At 40.4% G+C, this 21,788-nt stretch overlaps 1 protein-coding gene across 5 annotated transcripts in view; it reads right to left on the bottom strand.

The window, feature by feature from the left end:
- Window positions 1-10,417: 10,417 nt before the first annotated feature.
- LOC119489481 (solute carrier family 41 member 1) overlaps window positions 10,418-21,788 on the bottom strand; it is a 33,049-nt gene continuing 21,678 nt past the window's right edge. For 3 of the 5 annotated variants that reach the window (XM_037771967.1, XM_037771970.1, XM_037771969.1), the window contains 3 exons: window positions 15,127-15,261; window positions 13,121-13,269; window positions 10,418-10,729 (listed from right to left, as the gene is read on the bottom strand). In XM_037771967.1, the coding sequence (XP_037627895.1) occupies window positions 10,556-10,729; window positions 13,121-13,269; window positions 15,127-15,261 (458 nt within the window). In that variant the 3' untranslated portion in view covers window positions 10,418-10,555. The remainder of the gene's footprint in view (window positions 10,730-13,120; window positions 13,270-15,126; window positions 15,262-21,788) is intronic. The other 2 variants (XM_037771966.1, XM_037771968.1) reach the window with 1 other exon arrangement.

The raw sequence follows: 21,788 nt of genomic DNA, 5'->3' as shown, positions 1-21,788 counted from the left end.
CTTCTCAGGGCCATCCAATCCCTGTACGCCCAAAGCGAGAGCTGTGTTCGGATCCTCGTCAATAAGTCGGACTCGTTTCCGGTGGGGGTTGGCCTCCGCCAGGGCTGCGCTTTGTCACCAATCCTGTTCGTGATATTCATGGACAGGATATCGAGGCGTAGTCGGGTGGAGGAGGGTTTGCAGATCGGTGTGCTGAGGATCTCATCGCTGCTTTTTGCAGATGATGTGGTCCTGTTGGCATCATCGGTCTGCGACCTCCAGCACTCACTGGATCGGTTCGCAGCCGAGTGTGACGCAGTCGGGATGAGAATCAGCACCTCTAAATCTGAGGCCATGGTTCTCAGCAGGAAACCGGTGGATTGCCTACTCCGGGTAGGGAATGAGTCCTTACCCCAAGTGAAGGAGTTTAAGTATCTCGGGGTCTTGTTCGCGAGTGAGGGGACGATGGAACGTGAGATTGGTCGGAGAATCGGAGCAGCAGGGGCGGTATTGCATTCGCTTTACCGCACCGTTGTGACGAAAAGAGAGCTGAGCCGGAAGGCAAAGCTCTCGATCTAACGTTCAATCTTTGTTCCTACTCTCACCTATGGTCATGAGGGTTGGGTCATGACCGAAAGAACGAGGTCGCGGGTGCAAGCGGCCGAAATGGGTTTCCTCAGGAGGGTGGCTGGCGTCTCCCTTAGAGATAGGGTAAGAAGCTCAGTCATCCGTGAGGGACTCGGAGTAGAGTCCTTGCTCCTTTGCGTCGAAAGGAGCCAGTTGAGGTGGTTCGGGCATCTAGCACGGATGCCTCCTGGGCGCCTCCCTTGGGAGGTGTTCCAGGCACGACCAGCTGGGAGGAGGCCACGGGGAAGACCCAGGACTAGGTGGAGAGATTATATCTCTACTCTGGCCTGGGAACGCCTCGGGATCCCCCAGTCAGAGCTGGTTAATGTGGCCCGGGAAAGGGAAGTTTGGGGTCCCCTGCTGGAGCTGTTGCCCCCGCGACCCGATCCCGGATAAGCGGTTGAAGATGGATGGATGGATGGATAGATGGTGATTAGGGATGCTAATTTTTAAACATTTTCTTAACCGATAACCGACCCTCATTAACCGATTATTCACCGTTAACCGACAAGATTTGTGCCTCGCATGCTGCGGTGCGCCAGCTGCAGTGTATGAGCACAGACGTGATCTCTGTAAGCGGTTTCCACTGTGTTTATTTTTTATTCACTTGATTGCCATTTCTCAACTGGAAATTACTTTGTCAAATTCAACAAACCTTTCTTTGACTTTTAGTTTTGTTGAATGATACATGTAGGCATTGGGTAATATGCCTTAACAGCATCACTGCGGTGCCCGCTACAGTAAAAGTTCTCCCACGGCTTGTTCTTCTGAGAACTGATGAGCCATAAATTGAAGTCACACTTCCAAGGAGCAGGTTCTCCTCGTGCATGGGTGAGTATGGGTATGGGTGAATGTGCTGACTGTGAAACTGAACACAGCAGATTCATTCAAAGCACCTACAGTAGAATATCTCTGGGCGGCATTTATTTATGTATGTCAGTGCATAAAGTATTTATTGTATGGAAACGTGCGTGTTCGTAAGGATTTGGGCTCATGATTTTGTGAAAATTAATTTTATATGAAAGGGAGGGGTTACTCTTTTTCAGAGTGATTTCCTTTTTTTTTCTTTGCATGGAAAGTTATTTGTCTTGACTTTTGCACATAAACTCATGCCAAATAGAAATATTCTAAACAATTCAAATTCAATTCTTTTTTTCTTTCCACTTCTCTGATCAAACCCGAGCTCAAAAACCATTGCCTGGTCTTGTCTTACAGAACTTGTCACAGCACTATCTTAAATGTATTTCTGAGAGTCATTTCCAGAAAAACTTGCATCTCGCTCCTTAATTCCAGTAAAAGTTTGTTGCCATCCCTCCTCTATCACTGTCTGTATTTAGCTCTGGGCAGGTAGGCTGAACAAACAACCACATAGCTGTGGTCAGGGCTGGGTCCAGCCCAGCGCTACCTCTGGTCAGAGCTCCCCTTGTTAACGTGAATGCAGGCACATGAAGGGGTTAATCCACCTACAGGCATCTCCACTGCAGAGCCTTGTTCAGCAAATGTGACGGAATGTACATTAATGCAGAGCTTGATGTTGGAAAATGTTTATTAATGGCCTGCACTGCGGAAATATCAGTTTTAACAAATGTCTTCATACAGTCTTTAAAAGGGAATTCCGCCCATTTTACACATCAAAGTCTGTTTACAGGTCTTGGAAGTATTACTACTGCATATATCGGGGGGAAAAAAAAAGCTTTATTAAGCCTTTTGTTGCTCCACAGGGTAGCTGCACAAAGTCTGATAAACTGTACTTGAGTCAGTGTAGGTTGTGTCTGAAGACTACAAGTTAGAAAGAGATGAGCTTACCAGACATCTGTTGCCCCCCAGCTCATCTCTGGTTAAAGCTAATGGCTCGAGGCTACATTATCCGCTACGAGCATAAACACACCTGGATCTTTGTCCAAACTCTTTGCAGTTGAGTTAAATAGAGCGGTGCCGGGATGATGTATTTTTTTGTAGGCCAACCAGGAAGTTAGCATTGCCCTGGGTTCCCTCGTCAAAAAGCCAATGGGATTTTTCCATTGGGTTTTGGGATTATTGAAGAAAATAAACTCTGTGGCGAACACACATTCATAATACGTACACATTTTGTTCAGTAATATAATCTTCACAACTGAACACCACTTCTATGAATTTTGAAGCATTACTGCAATCGGCAGAAGTAAAAAGCTGACGTTAGGCTATAAACAAACTACACCACGGTCCCATGAGTGTGAGTACACACAATGAGGATGTTAACAACCGGCAATTTTAAGACACATAAAGGCTTCAAAATTCATGAGTGGGGTATTTATTGATGTATTTTACGTCGTAGAACAAAATGTTAAAATCTCTTTAGCTTGTGTTAACCACAGATCTTATTTCAGGCATCTAATTAAAAACCCACTGACTTCCAGACGAGGGGACCGTATATAGCGCCGTTCTAGTCTTCCGACCACTCAACGCGCTTTACACTACATGTCAGCATTCACCCATTGTTTCACCCATTTATTCATTCACTGATGTCAGAGGCTGCCATGCAAGGTACCACCCTGCCCATCAGGATCTAATCTAAATACTCATTCACACACTGACGACTCAGCCTTCGGAAGTAATTTGGGGTTAAATGTGTTGCCCAAGGACACTTCGACACGTGACCGGAGGAGCCAGGGATCGAACTGCCGACCTTCCAATAGGTGGACGACCCGCTCGACCCTCTGAGCCGCAGCCGCCCCATTTAAACTGCCCATTGTGAGTCCAACAACATTATAGGAGTGCTAAATCGAGTCCATTATATATTGAAACTAGGGGTAAAATCATCCATTAGGTTTCGGTTAGGTGAGCGTACAATTCAACTTATAGGAAGAATAAAGTTTGCAATAATACAGTAAATGAATGATGAATGAGTATTTACTTGGGTTTAAAAGAACAGTCTACAACTACTGCTTTTGAACTCAAGTGACTAAACTCTTACTAAAATAATAGTCTCAGAATTTAGCTTCCATTTTCCCTAGGATTAATACTAGGACTCACAATATCAGATTTCCACTACACGATAATCATGGCCAAAAGAATTAATATCTATAGGAAATTAGGAAAAACAAATTATAATGCTATCAGTCAAATTCATTTTTAAACTTTGTTTATTGTGCGTTTTGTCTCTTTTTTTGGCAAATGTCCTTTGCGTATCTCGAGAACCGTTTATCCAATTTAGTTCACACATGGCGGGCTAATTGCCGGGGAATTTGGACACGCAACACGTTCAGTATTAATAAACTTTAAATAAACAAGGAAACAACGTTCATACCGCTGATACCGCATTCCCGAACCACGGCGTCGTCGCGGAAACGTAATGGTCATTCTCTGGTTAACACTTTTAGCTCTGTTGGTGTTGTTAGCACCGTTGGCAGAGCCAGCAGCTGGCAGCTGTCGCCATGTTGAGATCCACGAGTGGAGGCAATTCCAGCCGAGACTGACTGAATCATAGATATGCTCTGGATTCCGCTTTTAGCTTATATAATATTAAAACTATTAACAATTAATAGTTATTCCATTAATACTGCAATACGGCAATGTAAAAGTCCTGCATTCCAATTATTATTTCAAGTGCCGAGTGAAAGAGGCTTTATCAGCAGCACAATGTACTTCCATTTACTCTAGCTAAATACATTTTTTTTTGTGCCTGTACTAATGCTTTGAAAAGTGCAATATCTGTGTGTGAGTATCTGTAATGTGCTAAAAGCTGTCTTCATAAGTGACTTCCTCTGTTATTGAAGCCTTATATTTGTGCCTTCATACTTATGCCACATTTATTTTGTTCTGTTTGCTATGAATGCAGCCATGGATTACAGGGTTTTCATTTTAATGCTCCCCTTTGAAGCAGTCCTGTGATTTAAGCCATAATTTTCATGTGACTTGACAACACTCAATCACACCCTTCATGTTTCTTCCTACTGGCTTAATGACATGCTGCGCAAAATATGTTTCACCTTTTAATTTTTTTTTTTTTTTCCTAAGTAGCTCGTTCTTTTGAAGGGATAAAACATAGTGTTTATCCATCTCAATCAAATGCCAAGACGCTGCTGTGAATAAGCACAGCTAGTCAGAAATCTCCAGCCATTCTTGTAGAAATGCTCCTTTAGACAGACCTGTGACTTGGTGAGTCATTGTGATATGGTGAACAAAGCACAATCTGAAAGAGTCTCTCATGCACCAGTTTACTAGTGTCACAAAACTGTGATTGTGATAACTGAAGCACACTTGCGGGTGTGATGATTCACTGGTTGATTGCCTTGAAGTTTCTACAAATACAATCCCTTAACAGCAGAACTGTGTGTGGTAATTTTTAATTTTTTTAAATTTTTGTTTGTCATCACAAAGTTAAAATCACACTCAGATATTTTCCCAAAGGCAGTTTTTGGCTGGACCGTAGAGGGCCCAAAAGTCCGTCTGTCACTGAGTATGACTTTTTTATGGATTTTTTTATGTCATATATATGTATGACTTGTTTTGACTTACTAAACTATGATGTTTATACTATGATTTTTCTTGACATACTATTACTTTTTTCGACGTATTATGCTATAACTTTTAAATTATTTTTTCTGACATACTTTACTACAACTTTTTTTATCACTTTTTCCAACATCCTTAACTATGACTTTTTTCAACATACTATACTTTTTATGACTTCTTTCCGACTTACTATACTAGCAATTTTTTTTGTTTTTTCAACATACTGTAGTATGACTTTTTCTCGCACATACTAAACTGTCATTTTTTAACGTACTATACGATGACTTTTTTTTCAATGTACTATACTGACTATTTTATGACTTTTTTTGACATACTATAATATGACTTTGTTTTTTCGACATACTATACTATGCCGTTTTTTCTCGCCATACTAAACTATGACGTTTTTTGACGTACTGTACAATGACTTTTTTTTTCGAAATACTATACTATGACTTTTCATGACTTTTTTCAACATACTATACTATGACCTTTTTCATGACTTTTTTCGACATACTATACTAGGACCTTTTTTTCAACATACTATACTATGACTTTTTTTTTGGCATACTATACTATTACTTTTTATTCAACATACTATACTATACCTTTTTTTCGACATACTATACTATGCCTTTTTTCTCACCATACTAAACTATGAAATTTTTTGACGTACTCTACAATGACTTTTTTTTTCAACATACTATACTATGACCTTTTCTTCAATGTACTATACTATGACTTTTTTATGACTTTTTTCAACATACTATACTATGACTTTGTTTTTTCGACATACTATACTACGACATATTTTTCGACATGCTACTGTATACTATTACTTTTTTTTTCTAAAAAATGGAGATACCCAAGGTGTGTTAGGTGATGATCTTTGCCCATTTCCCAGAACTGTGGTTAAAATGTGTGCTAAACTTAGATGGACACCTGGCTGGTGTCATTATTGATACTTCTATCTGATGGTACAAAAGTAAGAAATCATCTGATTCTTTGGTTGATTTAGGCGAGGATGCCAAAGTCACACGTCTTTCATTACACTGTTGGTTTTTATTAAAATATAACTGTTCATAGCCACAAAATCACATAAACACTCACCAAACATTTGTAACATTTTTGATTCCACACTTGATCGTTGCGCACACATATAAGACATAACAGGTGTGGAAGCTCAGGTGAAAGTGAACACAGCAGGATTACAAAATAAAGGCATTTTAAAAGCCCCTAAAGTCATAATGTGGCAGTGTCAACATTGAAGTAAGGTACAAAGTTTTGCCAACAGACAGCAAAAGAGAAAAGACTGTTGCAACATTTAAATAAAGCTACTATTTTTGGACACCGACATGGTTGTAGATGAGGATATTTTACACAAGACACAGTTGACATTAACTTTGTTTTCAAGGCAACCTTAGACTACTATTAAAAGAAAAGTGCAAGTTTACAATCAGGTATTTTGCCATCACTCTTTTACATACTTATCAACAGGGCTGGATGATAAACCACATTTTGGTATATATGTTTATTCACTGTCTTGCCAAGAGTTAGATAAGAGGATTCTCATTTAAGTCTTGGCAATAAAGTGAATCAACATATTTCCAAAAACAGTGAACTATTCCTTTAAATTACTGTTTTTATTATTATTATTATTTATGTTATTATTTTTTTTATTTAGAATAAATTTTAAAAAATACAGTTATTATTGCCAACCTAAATTTAGTCATCAAAAATTCATATAAACTTTCCAACTTCAATATATTTACTTTAAGAAAAGCCACAGAAACTAATGACATCTAGCCATACATTAAACCAACCAATAATTCTACAATATTTCACTGGTCAGACTGCAATTAATTATAATAATAGTAAAATAACAATGAATAATAATAACAGGGAACAGTTATAATGATAAAACTGATCTGATATATCTTCCAGCCCTACTGATTAAGACACACTTATGTGCTGGTACAACACAACCTTAGCTGTGGTCTAATTCTCACAGTATCACAGTTAACACATAGATTTCAGTAAGCTTGAGTGATTCAAATAGTACATATCTATATTTCATCATTTCCAAGTGTAGAAAGTACTGTGTAACAGTGTCACAATAAAAGCTTTTACCAAAGCACTATTAACACTGAAATACCTCACATAGAATATGAATTGTTGACAAGACAATGCCTCAGATTTCAGTGTTTATGAGGTTTGTCTCTAAAATGAGCTATTAAGAGCAAATTTATCACATGTGACTTCATGAGTGCATTTACACACGTTTGTATTTCTGTTATTTTGAGAAATCTCATTCACAGATTAAACTCATATACACATTAAGAAATGATAGCAAGAGAGATAGCCAGAGTACTTCAGACTATAATCTCTAAATACTGCGTTTTTTTGCAAGTTTTTTTTATCCGTACTAATTGTAATCTATGTGTGTTCACGTCAACTGAAATAATGCGTAACTGGATGAAATGAAGATGGGTAAATCTGACTTTAAATGAAGTGGAACTGTGTGTTCAGACAGAATGTGAATACAATTTTAGATGTGGAATTGAAAATGTCTAACTCTGTCTCCTACAAAATTACATTCCCATACAGCGTTACATTTTTTAACACGTGGTTAACCTTGTAAATTGGAAAAAAGCAAAACAAAAATGCAACAAAACTACCTGGTAAGGTTTATTAAAAAAAACATCATGGTTTGGCTTAAAATGACAATGTTTGTTATGTTATTAAGCTACGGATGTAAATTAATTATTAATTTGACTTTTAGCTTCACATGGGACACGAACAGCGGTCTCCTGGGTGACAGTCCTGTATTTGGACCTGTCCACCACGCTGACCTCTATCCGCAGACTATCATTACCCCCGTGAAGGAGGTTTGTTTGTTTGTTTGTCTGTTATCAGGAATACTCCAAAAGTTCACAGTGAATTTGAATCAAATGTTTTGGAGGGGTGGAGTGTGGCACAATGAACAATTCATTTGATTTTGGTGGTGATCCGGATCATGATCCGGATTCAGGAATTTTTTTAAGAATTCCGATCAGCCTGATCATTAAGACCACAGCATATAACACATGCACAGTGTAACTGCTGACGTGTTGATGACGCATGACCCCACCTCCTTCTTCAAGCAGAGAGATACGTGTGTGGATGTGTGGAGCTGCTGGCCGTCCACGGTGAGAAAGAAAAAAGCGGTAGATGACGGGATGAGAGACAACGTAGTGTAACATTATACAGACATAACAAGGCTGCTGAATGAGAGAGGCATCCGCCGATGCGTTACACGGAAACACACGGTGTTATTAATAAGCCGACCACCTCACGGTACCGCCAGCTGTGAGCTGTGATCTGTTTTTAAAGTTGTTGTACGGGAACGTAACTTTTAGAAGACAGGGCTGAAATATGAGCGCATTGCAGGGCTTTATGGATTTGTTTTATATATATAGAGACAAGAAGGAAAAACAGTGAGACTGTGGAGGTAAAATAACAAAGAACTGGAGTTAAAAGTGAGTCACATTCGTATGAATGGTGCAAAATTTGGCTTTGCCGTCTGTCTGAACACACCTGAGAGTCACGTGTGCATGTATTATGCATTCACCGCTGTAATGATGAGGTTTTATGGTTCTGTCAACGTCATAATGAACAGTAAGGCTTTGTGGACCTTCCATTAAAGGGACCGTTAGTATCAAGTTGTGAGGGAATACCCCAAATCCTCTGCAGCTACACAATCCATGTCAACACATAAACGTGGGCTGACGGGTGAAAACAAAATCCTCTGCATCAGTTCACTGGTGTTTGTTGTTTTTACATTGAATGGTGGCACAAAATTCACAAAAATACTGATAATAAATAAAATAGTGTAAAATGTTTTTTTGAATACTGAGATTGTTTGCACATAGTGAGAGGTGTCGATATGTTTTCAGGGCTTCACAGTGCTTTGGAACATGATCGTTCGGGCCTTTGAACAACTTTTAGTATGATGTAGAATTGGAAATCAATCTCATACATTATTGTATAATGCAGTAACTATATATTTAGTCAACATTGAGTTAGAATCTGTATGTGAATTTATGGAATCTGTTTTATTATATAAAAAAAATTGTATGCCAGAGAAATGTGTCATTTCAGTGAAAACAGCTTTTTTAAATTTGCAGTGACGACAAAGCCGGACCTAAAAAAGCAAGCCAGAACACAGTATCTGCATTTTGGGTTTGTAGTTGCTGCATTCTGGATATGTATTACTGCCCAGGCTCCAGTTACTGAACTCTGGTTTGGTTAATCTGTATACTGTTGAACTCTTTACCGCACTTGCTTCTGTAAGCTATGGACTGCAAATACTAATCAAATTAAAGTTAATTTGCTATAATAAACTACAATTACATTTTTTTGGAGGGCGGTAAAATAGTCTGTCTAAAAAGTCATAACATTAAAGGTGCAGTATGTAGGATTTGGCTTCATCTAGCGGTGAGGTGCCGTGAGGTGGATCTGCTTTGCACTGTTCTTCATGACTGACACAAACTCCCACCACACCTACTGATAGTATCTTCCTCCTTATCATACTGTTTTCACCTAGCAGCCATGCCATGTACCTTTGGCCATGAAAATACTGATTACTCCATTCTGTCTGTTTGCCTCCGTTACGCTACCTAAAAAATGAATTTGCAGAAAACGTTAAGAAAAGATAGTACATAAAGTACATTATATGGATGATAACGGAGATGTGTTCACGCGATGACGAAACATTCCCCCTGTGTGTTACAGTACAGCTACGTGACCTGATTGCGTAAAAACTAAATCTGCCCATTTGCCCATACGTCCATTAAAATTCCAGTTAGTGTACTACATACAGTACGTCAACCCCCACAACCTCTAGCATTAATGCATAGTACAGAGCCCACCCAAACATGGACTGTTTCAAGTCTGTTTGATCTATCCACATTCAAACAGATGTCCATAAACGGGCCAATTGTTCAGTCTCGCTGCTTAGAAGTCGCTACTTATTCCTCTGATGAAGCCAAAGAGATGAGCTGAGAGACGAGGCGAGCACACAGCCACCAAACTCACATTTAGTTCATGCATGAAAACTAAAAGACAGGTAAAGAGGAATGATTACACAATAAAGTCAAACATTCTTGCGGACAGAGAACTAAAACTTCTACTATTAAAGTCTTTCGCCCTCAAATAAAATAATTAGATTTGCTGGACGTGTTCCTTCACCCAAATGGATGGGTTATTAATGGGTGGGTGTCACCTGTGCCGCCTCTCCATCACTGTAAAGGTTGGAATTTGTGACAAAGACAGATTCCTCGGTATGAACTGGCCCGGTGATAACCGTCAGAAAACGCTTTATTGTCCAATCAAAAGCATCTCTGGGTAGATTTAACAACATTGGTGCAACGAGACAGTGGCTGGCTGAGAGTTCAGGGGTTAAAGGGGGGAACATTCAGAGACCCAGGCTCTGAGCCATCGAGACGCCGCGGAAGCAGAGGGCCAGGAAGCCGGTGCCCAACAGGTCCCCCAGAGCGGTCAGGTAGGGGATGGAGAAGTTGTCGGGGTCCAGACTGCGTCTCCACATCACACGGATGATGAGGTCGGCAAAATAAAGCAGGATGGCCACCTAAAGGGAGAAGAAAACGGAGCTGAAAAAGGCTGCGATTAGAGGGAAAATACATTAAAACAAAACATGGATACATCAGACGGGCAGTATGTCATCCAGAGTAGGCTCTAATGACCACGCCCCCCTTTCGGGGGAAAAACAATCCCGTGTCCCTCATAGACGATAACAGAGTAAACAGAAGAAGTTGAAACATGTCTCCAAACTTCTACTTTAAAGGTCCCCTATTATGCCTATTTTCAGGTTCATACTTGTATTTTATGTTTCTTCTAGAACATGTTTATGTGCTATAATGTAAAAAAACAGCTTTATTTTCCTCATAGTATCTGCCTCAATATGCCTGTATTTACCCTCTGTCTGAAACGCTCAGTTTTAGCACATTTCAATGGGATTGCAACAGAATTGCGTTGCTAGGCAACAGCTTGGGTCCATGTTTACTTCCTGTCAGCTGATGTCATTGACATACGGTGCAACAGAAAATAAACTGGGACACGTTTAGAATGTTTACATTTAAAACTGTGAAATTATCTAAATAGTGTATATTTGTGACGTCACAAATGTACAGAAATCCCCGACAGCTTGTTTCAAAGGCACAGTTTCTGAATACGGCTGTATGTATTTCTCCATGGATTGATTGAGCGTTTCCATACTTTCACAGTATTTATATATCACCTAGAGCTGCTTTATAATAAAAAGACATGAAAATCTCACTTTTTACAATACGGGTCCTTTAAACAAACCGCTAATAGTAATAACGCTATGCTGAAGAGTTGCTGTGTAGTTGGTTGCACCAACAATGAATCCAAAAACGCTGATCTCTGATTTGTTCCCCTGCCGTGTCCTAAAAAATATATAATAGAGGAGCTTTATGGCTCCAAGCTATAGACCAGACCAGCATGGCGTCATCGCCGAGGCTGCGCTCCCTTTTGGGGGAAAGAAACTCGCCGTCACAGGAGAGAAAATGCTGAAAAGCTTTTGTGTAGTGGGTTAACTGAGGCTTTCACACTGAGATTTGAGGCACATACGATACGTGAATATTCACTGTCAGTGTGGTAAACGACTGAATGATGCTGGTGACAGTTACTAGCATGGCTAGCTAACGTTAGCTTAAGTGTGAGGTTGCTGCAGTAATACAGTCATATGTTAACGTTATAGCAGCATCAGACTGTCGTTTCCAACTAAATCTCAGCCTACAGATCAAACCGTTGGTTATTAACACGTTGGTTATTTACAGACAACACTTAGTCTAACGTGATTCAATCAAATATGTATAGAAATCTGGATAAGCAATATCCGGCCACTGTGTTGGACGGGGGAAGACTGATGGGACATGGCGGTGATCAAAATTACAATCCAAACATACGTTAAATTGCATTGAAGTCTATTGGATCTTCTGTTTTCTATCCCCCAAAAGGGGGCGCGACCTTGACTTTTTGCGAAGTACCCGTATGTGCCGGTCTGATGTATATAATGGGGGGGAAATGTGATTAAAGTTACAATCCCCAGCATTCTGACTAACATACACTTTACCAACATAAATAGTGCCGTCAATTCTATGAAAAATGTATTGTAACAATAACCACTTCTGTATATTCAACAATGTTTAATAACATCAGGTTAGTTCCAAAAGAGCATAATTAGAATATGATGGATCGATCAAGGGTACTTCAGTTCATCTGATAGGGCTGTGAGGGTGCGTCCACTGGATTAATGCACCTCAGCTGCTCAAGTGTCTTTCTCACTGTACCTGCATACTGTATGTTTTGTGTGTTTTTTTTAAATCAGCCAAGCGAGTGATCTCAATTGAAGCTTCCGAGTAGTGAAATCAGCTTTTCTGGACTCTGGCTTATACTGTATGAAATCTGAGATTTATTAGAACCTGCAAGAGATCATGGAGATCGCCAGACAATCATTGACTTGGTACCAAGCATTTCATTTCGTACAAATAACACTAACAATACGGACAAACACTGCATGTTTAATGAGTGTCAGGTTTGTACAAACACTGAACAGATGAGGTTGACGTTATGTTGATTCGAGCAGGTCAGTAAGGTGACCGTGGCAGGAGTGCGGTGTACTTTCGGTTCTGTCCTCTTTATCTCACCGAGCTGCTGAAGCACCAACACCTGGCGCGGCTCATTTCACAGTTAGGTAACAGGTGGAAGCAGCCCATTTTTTATCAGACTGTAGGAAGTCTTACTTTTGGTTTGCACAGTCAGTTTGTGTCAGAGTGTCATGTGAAACTTCAGGGCCAACTGAGGGCCAACGAGTTCATACGAAACCTTTCGGTCATAATTGACAGGAATATAAAAAAATGATTCTCTATTTCTTGTAGTAAATAAGGGGACGTGGAGACATCTCACAGAGTGTGTGTATGGAACTGCATCAGTTTACCTGTAGCGTAGCGGCACACAGATAGCAGACGGTGAAGGCTACAGAGATCGGCACCTCGTCTCCCTGCAGCAGAGAGATGGCGTAGAGGAAGACCATGTGACCGGGGATCACCAGCATCAGAAGCACTCGTGCTGACTTGGAATTCACCCCTGAGAGAGACAGAGAAAGTGAGTACTTTATTTTAGTAACATGATCACTTTTGTGTGTGGATTTTCCCTCGCTGTTAACTCAGTCCTGTCTGCTGTGTTTTGGTGTTAAAATGAGAAGCTCCTCAGGATGTTCTGCTCCGGTTCAAATCCATTCAGTTCCCTGAAAAAGGACATTTACTCCAGAAAAAGGGTCCCTTTAGTTCAGAAATCCACTGTTCTTTAATCACTAGACTCCCAACAGAGGAATTGATATGCTATCTTCAAGGGATGATTAAACCATGATACTGAAAATGGATATGTGTTCTCCAGACTATCATATAATCAGAGATAATAACAGTATATCTGCATTCTTTTTGTTTTTGGTAACTTGGAGGGCAGCAGAACAAGCTGGAATCACATATGTTTATAGCAAATCTGTTGCCTATTTACACCTCCAGCAGATGTGGACCAACATTAGCATTTATTTGTGTTTTTGTTCCGCCTGACGAATATATGTTTGTGAGCTTGCTTTTGAAAGTCAAATTTCAACATCTGCGACTCAGGAATTCCAATTTGTTCGACAGTTGCCTCTTATTGTAAGGCACGCTGGGTAAACACTTTGGTTAACCTCTTAACAATCCGACGGCCCGGCCGCTATTCTGTCTTTCAGAGATTGTTGTGGGCTGAGTTTTAAAGCTGGAGTGAAGATGCTGGTATCATATGAAACTAGAAAACTAAATAACGCTACGGAGTTACACTAAATTTTGGCGAGGAAAAACTAGCTTGGCCATTTTCAAAGGGGTCCCTTGACCTCTGACCTCAAGATATGTGAATGAAAATGGGTTCTACGGGTACCCACGAGACTCCCCTTTACAGACATGCCCACTTTATGATAATCACATGCAGTTTGGGGCAAAAACCATGCAGTTGTTTACGTGCCTTAGAAAAGTGTTATTTTCTCCTATTCTAAAATGATGTTTGAATATTTCTGCATACTGGGATCCCTAAACAGTCGTGGAATTACATAAATTGGGTATCGCTGTAAAGCTGAGACTCTTGTGGATCTAATGAGCCCAATTATGTTCATGTGTGATGATGTTAGTCCCCATAGTAGCCATTTTATTGTAGTGAGATCATTTTTTGAAATGTGACCTCACTGTATAAACCGACCTGTGGTGACCTCTAGGATAATCACAGCCTCATGAAACTTTACAACCACAAACTAGAGACCTAGAGCATTTGGAGGATGGATGGCTAGATTGACAATAAGGGGTTTTCTAAGCAGTTTCCAAAACAGAAGTGCTCGCCACCCAATTACCGAAAAATGCAGTTCTTGCAGAAATCTTCAAATGTCAAAAGTTTTTGATACCAAATCACAGCATGGCTTTTTCTATGATGTTCCTCAAGGTCTTGGTGTCTTAATGTGGTATTTTGGAGGGATTATTAATCATTTTTATCAATTCTCGAGTGCTAAAAAAAGGTTCAATTTAGCACCAAATCTGTGTAACAAATGGTATCAACCCATCATCATCATATATCCGACCTCATATACTTACATCATTATGTTCTACGCGCTTATACACTTTCACAACTTATTTTAATTAATTAATTCATTTATTCATATTTTTTATTTCTCATTAATGACTAGAAGAACTTGACACACAACGCTGAGCTGCATCTTTCAATAACCACCTCTTCCAGCTTTCATATGATGTACAACACTTCTATGTGGCATCTACTGCTGAATTTGTATCTACCCATGAACATCCCCTATCCCTCTAAAAAAAAAAAGGGCAGAATGGTAGGGACTTAAATAGATTTCAGAAAAGATTTTATGTATTCAGACACCCAGGTATGCATTCAGCATGGCGGTGTTACCTGAGGAGAAGAAGGTGATGCAGGGATTGGGCCAGTGCTGCCTCATCTTGTAGGGCAGCACCCCCGGGATGCTCCAGAAGTGCAGGTAGGTTGAGATCCTACTGGCCTGGATGGCCACCAAGTTACCACCCACTCCTACACAGGAGAAGGAAAGACAAGAGGGCAGACGGACTGAGCAATGAATATATGAATGAAGAAGCAACCACTTGAATCTATTGGTTTGAACTTTCATTTCATGTCGGACAAAGACTTATTGTTTTCCCACACAGATTCATTTAAAGAGCCGATATTGATTTTTGTATCCTCATAATCAAGTGAAACAGAAAGGTCTCTCCCACAAGGGACGGTAAACAGCTTCAGAATCCGTAACACTTAATCTCTGTTTCATCGTAGCCTTGCACGCATAATTAAGCCAAGAAATGACACAGGCTTGATCCAGCCGGGGTTTATAGAGTCCATCTTAATAAGCCAAGCCACACAGGCCAAAGCACAGTGAAAATCTGGCCAGTGGAGTCACAAACAAAAGCTCCACCCGATATTTCAGAGAGCAGCAACGTGTCCGTGTGGAAAAGAAAATCAACGGCATGCAGCCGTATGGTTCCGACAGTGAAATGTGATTCTGGCTGTACAAAAAGCACTATGTGCCTTTTCTGAAACTCTGATAGATAACTTGTTTCTGACTAACTTTGTGTCAAGAGGTCTGATCTTGTCTGAACCGGTCCCAGATGTGACGTGCTTCAAAGCAACAAAAAAAAGCTCACCAGTGTTAAACAATGAGAGATCTGAGATAAGATTTTATGAGGGATGTCAAAGTTAACGCGATAATAACACGTCAATGCAAATTTGTTTTGACGCCACTAATTTCTCAAACGTATTAACGCAACTTGTGATTTTTAGGTTGTAGCGGGCTTTTAAAGCTAGAGTGAAGATACTGGTATCATATGAAACTAAAAAACCTAAGGAATCCATTGGTACCAACCACGTCATAGTAGCTTGTCGCGAAGGAGGTTAAATAACGCTCCAGACTTATGCAAAATTTTGGTGAGGAAAAACTGTCATAGCCATTTTCAAAGGGGTCCCTTGACCTTTGACCTCAAGATATGTGAATGAAAATGGGTTCTATGGGTACCCAAGTATGTCGCTTTTTGTCGTTCGTCTCCTGTCTGTCTCACACCGTTTTCCCCCCGACTATGTTAAAGCATCTTTGAGATCACTAAAAAGCGCTATATAAATCTAATATATTATTATTATTATTATTACCCACGAGTCTCCCCTTTACAGACATGCCCACTTTATGATAATCACATGCAGTTTGAGGAAAGTCATAGTCAAGTCAGCACACTGACACACTGACAGCTGTTGTTGCCTGTTGGGCTGCAGTTTACTATGTTATGATTTGAGCATATTTTTTATGCTAAATGCAGTACCTGTGAGGGTTTCTGGATCAATATTTGTCATTGTTTTGTGTTGTTAATTGATTTCCTGTAATAAATATATACATACATTTGCATAAAGCAGCATATTTGCCCACTCCCATGTTGATAAAAATATTACATATATGAGAAATAGGTAGTTAGGTAAGTTATTAATCCCAGAGGGGAAATTTCTGAGTTACAGTAGCAAAAGATAGATCAAGCACACAACAAGAATAAGAATAGAAAGAGAATAAATAAGATTAAAAATAGGCATTAGCAATAAATACTCTTAAAAGCTAGTTAGCAAGTGCCAGTACTAATGTCCAATTGTGATGCATGTCTGACTGCACTGGTGGATGGATGAGTAACAGTGTGTGTGTGTGTGTGTGTATAAGGGGGGTTTTATTCAGTTAGTCCAGAGATGAGTTGTACAGTCTGATGGCAGAGTAGGAAGGACCTTCTGTGCTGCTCTGTGGTACACCGAGGTAGGATAAGTCTTTTGCTGAATGTGCTCCTCTGTCTGGCCAAAGTGTGGTGAAGTGGGTGGGTGGTGTTGTCCATAATAGCCAGCAGCTTAGCCAGCACTCTCTTCTCAGCCACTGGGTCCAGGTTGGCTCCAAGGACAGACCCCGCCTTCTTTAACAGCTCGTCTATTCTGCCGGCATCTGGGGCTTTAATGCTGCTGCCCCGGCATACAACAGCAAAGAAGAGGGCACTTCCCACCACTGACTGATGGAACACACTCAGCATTGTCCTGCATACACCGAAGGACCTGAGCCTCCGAAGGAAGTGGAGTCGGCTCTGGCCCTTCTTGTATATTGCCTCAGTGTTCACACTCGAGTCCAGCTTGCTGTCCAGGTGCACTCCTAGGTATTTATAGGACTGCACCAGTTCCACCTTCTCCCCCCCCCACCCACCCTGAACTGGTCCCAGATGTGACGTGCTTCAAAGCAACAAAAAAAGCTCACCAGGGTTAAACAATGAGAGATCTGAGATAAGATCTTATCCTCTCATTCTGGTGCGAGTTGAGCCTTCTAATTCACGTCTTCAAAGCCGTGTTAATGCTCAATGCAAAACAACATTTCCAGATCCCACCGGCTGTCAAAGTCCATTTAAATGTTGATGTTCACGAGGGTATCTGTGCCTAATTCAGTTAAACACCTTTCCAAATATTTACCCGCCAAAAGACAGCGCAGATGTTCTTTTGTAAATTGGAAAAGACTTGAGGGAACTTTTAAAGTAAAACATGATACTGGTTTATATGCAAGCCAGTGAGGGGAAAAATGGGGAAATTCAAACCAGACGAGAAGAATTTAGCAGAGAGCGGTGCAAAGAGAGAGAACGAGAGGGAGATTGAGAAACAGTGGGAAGACCAGCAGAGACAAAATGAGAAACAGTGACAGTGGTTATTAAAGGCCCTGTCAGCTGTGCCAGGACACTCGGGGTGGAGCATCAGTGGTTTATATCGACTTCTCTCCGATACTCGGTGGATCACTGCATGCATCGCCTCACAGCCAAACCACTCATTCTGAACGCTGCTTCTTTTTTGCCTCCGCTCCTCCACTATGTCTCAGTGCATTTGTCATCATTCTAAAACAGCATTATGGGGTTTAAAATCTGGTTTTCTATGTGCCTGAAGTAACGATAAACCTTCAGAAGTAGTTTAATTCTCTGCTCTCCGCAGTCGATTGGGTCTCTCCCATGGGGGGAAAAGAGCTGGATGCAAATCCAAAAAGTCAAATTAAACTGTTAGGGATTGCTCGTGGGTCAGTTTACAAAATCAATGCACACTGAAAAAAAAAGTTTTTTTCTCTTCTCTTTCTCCTTCCCTCTGCTCCATCTAGCCATCCATTTAGGGTCTTGTTTCTCTGGCATCCTTCTGTCTCGGAAGACAATGGAGTTTGCGCCCAGGCTTAATCTATGAGTTGCAGTGCCTGCTGTGGCCGTGCAATCTGATTCTGGAACGACAGACTCGGTTACAGTTGCTGCAGGTATATTCTACGCTTGGCTCTGTGGGTACTGTTGTTGTTGCCGTCTGCGGAGCCTCCAGCTGTTGCGTTCTGCAGCTGCAGCTTCCCGTCCTGCTGGGTCGATGTTGGCCGCCTTCAGGTCACGTTTGCAGACGTCTTTGTAGCGAAGGACAAGTCTACCTGCAGGTCTGGAGCCGGCGGCGAGGTCGGCGTACAGCATGTCCCTGGGAACTCGGCCGTCCTGCATGCAGGCTCACGTGGCCAAGCCAGCGCAGGCGCCTTTGGGTGAGCGGGGCGAACATGCTTGTTATCCCCGCCTGAGCCAGGACTTTTTTTTTGTTTGGGACGCGGTCTTGCCAGTTGATATCCAAAATCCGTCTGAGGCAGCGCAGATGGAAGGCATCGAGTCTGCGCTCTTGATGGGGGGGTACAGGGTCCATGTTTCGCTGCCGTAAAGCATGCAGGCTTGATACACCTTCATCTTGGTGTTGGTGGTCAGCATGGAATTATCCCAGACCCTCTTGGCTAGGCGAGCCATTGCTGTAGATGATTTTCCAATTCAGCATCCAGGGAGAGGTCCTCCACCACCTCAAGGGTGTGCTCACCGATGAAGACGGTAGGGATGCTGCTGATGTCTTGGCCCATGATGTTGGTCTTCTTGAGACTGATGGTAAGGCCAAACTCCCTGCAGGCATGCAGGCAAGACGATCTGTCTTCTTTTACTTAATGCACTTAATGTGACTTTTGACACGCGTCATTTGACATTCTACGGTGCACCTCAGGCAGAGCACCATGCGTTACCACCACAGTATCATAGCTGCATTTGCACCACTGTGATGGGTAATGAATTTGATGCAATGAATTAAACTGCTTGCTATGCTTCACCACTCAAATTTGTTTTTTAAACAATGGGCCTCATGCAGGAAGCAATATAAGAACAAATTTACAATTATTTTTGTTTGTATCCACAGATCCATTTGTTTCTTGGATTAACCAATGTTTACTTATTGTTGCTCTCCTCTTGGGTAAGAGAACATTTTACGAGTGGTTGAGATTACTCAGGGCCGGCTTAAGGCATAGGCCATATGGGTTGGTCGCCCCCTAAAAAAGAATCAAATTAAAAAAGAAGTTAGCAGGGCCTGCTAACGTTTGCAGCTAACACATCGCTCTTCCTAAAGCCCCACATACACCGCTTACTGTAGGTATGTGGAGAAATCAAAAGCTTGACATATCTGCTGTACAATCACTGTTCAGGGGAAGAGCTTAGCAGTCAATGAAGTCCTTGAACTGGCAAGTATATCAAATTGGCTCTGTTGGTGAGCTGCAAAGGGTGTATTTGCACGTTAAAGCTTCAGTAGGCAGTATATTTTTGGCATTATTGAACAAAAAATCCATAACAACCTTTCAGCATATTATAATTCAAGTGTTCTGAGAGATAACTAGACTTCTGCTCCTCCTCATGGCTCTGTTTTCAGGCTTTAGAAAACCTAGCCGGTGACGGGAGACTTTAACCAATCACAGGTCATTTTAGAGAGAGAGCGCTCCTATTGGCTGTTCATTCAACGGAGGCAGCTGTCAATTACTCACGAACTCTGATCAAACTAGGCAGCACTGATCAAATATGAATTAATATCCTGTTACTGTAGTGCCTATTTCTCGCCTCAAATGTTTTCAGAAGCATCTTGTTGTGTACTGTTTAGCTGTAAAATGAGAAAATTTGCTCCGGCTGGTGTGCGGTGCTTGATATTTCCTCAACTGATCTCAACATGGCGGCATTTTACAGCTAAACAGTACACTAAAATACATTTCTGAAAACATTTTATGCAAGACACAGAAGAACATGATTTTTTTTCAGATTACCTGTCTCATGCACTACTGTCAGGATATAGTGACAGTTTCATAAAAATAACTTTTTTTTAATCATATTTCAATCTGCCTACTGCTGCTTTAATGCAACTCATACATTTGTGAAGAATCTATGTATAACTGTTGTGAAGGTCTTCTGTTGAGACTGTAAAAATGGAACATCAGAGAGATGCATCAAAGCGGTTTGACGCTCCACATGATGGCCTGAATGCACTTTTGACCGCAGTTGGAGCATGTGAAATAGCTGCTGCTTGTGAAGCTGGTGCTCCAGTGGTTTTAAGGCATCATTTACTGGAAACGTTGGCAGTTTCGCATGTTTTAGCCCATTAACTGTAAATCATGTACACTAAAAGCATCCCATTTGCTTTTAGACTGGTCTCCTGGCCTTCCAGACTGGTTTCAGTTCATTTCATCAAAATGGCAATAAAATGAGCTTGAAAGAAATGAAAATTGCTTAACATACGTAGGTAACCATGCATGGTAATTAGTTTTGAGCTAAGACTGTTCTTTTCACTCACTTGTTGGTAAGGATGAATGTATCATACATCCGTACTTTTGTGGTACAAACTGAAATGTGTCTTTAGTATCAAGAAAAGCACACATATGTATCTGTTCAAAATGTACCTTAAAGGGAGATCTGTCAAGTATTTATTACTCTTATCAACATGGGAGTGGGCAAATATGCTTGTTTTATGCATATTTATTATTGGAAATCAATTAACAACAGAAAACAATGACAAATATTGTCCAGAAACCCTCACATGTACTGTATTCAGCATAACAAAATATATGCTCAAATCATAACATGGCAAACTCAAGCCCAACGTAGGTACTCATAGAACCCATTTTGTGACATAAATTGATATTTCTGATTTAATTTGCTTCTTTATTTATTTATTTATTTATCTTTGTATTAATTCCCTAATTTATTTACACTTCTGTTTAATATTTGCTTTTATTTATTTTTGTTAATTATTTGTATTCATTTTTAAATTTATTTATTTAGTTTTGCATTTGTTTTTTTAATTTATTTTTACATTTATTTTTTTATTTTATTTTATTATTTATCAATTTTGTAATATTATTTTTGCTGCATTTAATGACATTTATTCATCGAGTCATTTATCTATTTATTCATTTATATTTGATTTTGGCAGGTTCCATCCTCAATAAGGTTTTAGTTCAATATTATGTCACTATCAATGGGATTGTGATGGCATCTCACTATATTCATGATGTACCATCAATGATATGTGTTTGTTTGGATTCACCAGTGCTCACTAACAGTAGAAGCTGCACTGCCAAACACCACCGTATAAACATGTGTGCAGTAAATGGTTTAATCTTTATAATGCGTTAATGTTTCTGAATTGTCATTCTGGACAACAATCAATAAACTGCTAAAATGCTA

Source organism: Sebastes umbrosus, chromosome 6 (genome assembly GCF_015220745.1).
Source record: "Sebastes umbrosus isolate fSebUmb1 chromosome 6, fSebUmb1.pri, whole genome shotgun sequence".
Taxonomy (NCBI): Eukaryota; Metazoa; Chordata; class Actinopteri; order Perciformes; family Sebastidae; genus Sebastes; species Sebastes umbrosus.
This window is presented reverse-complemented; position numbering and strand designations above follow the sequence as displayed.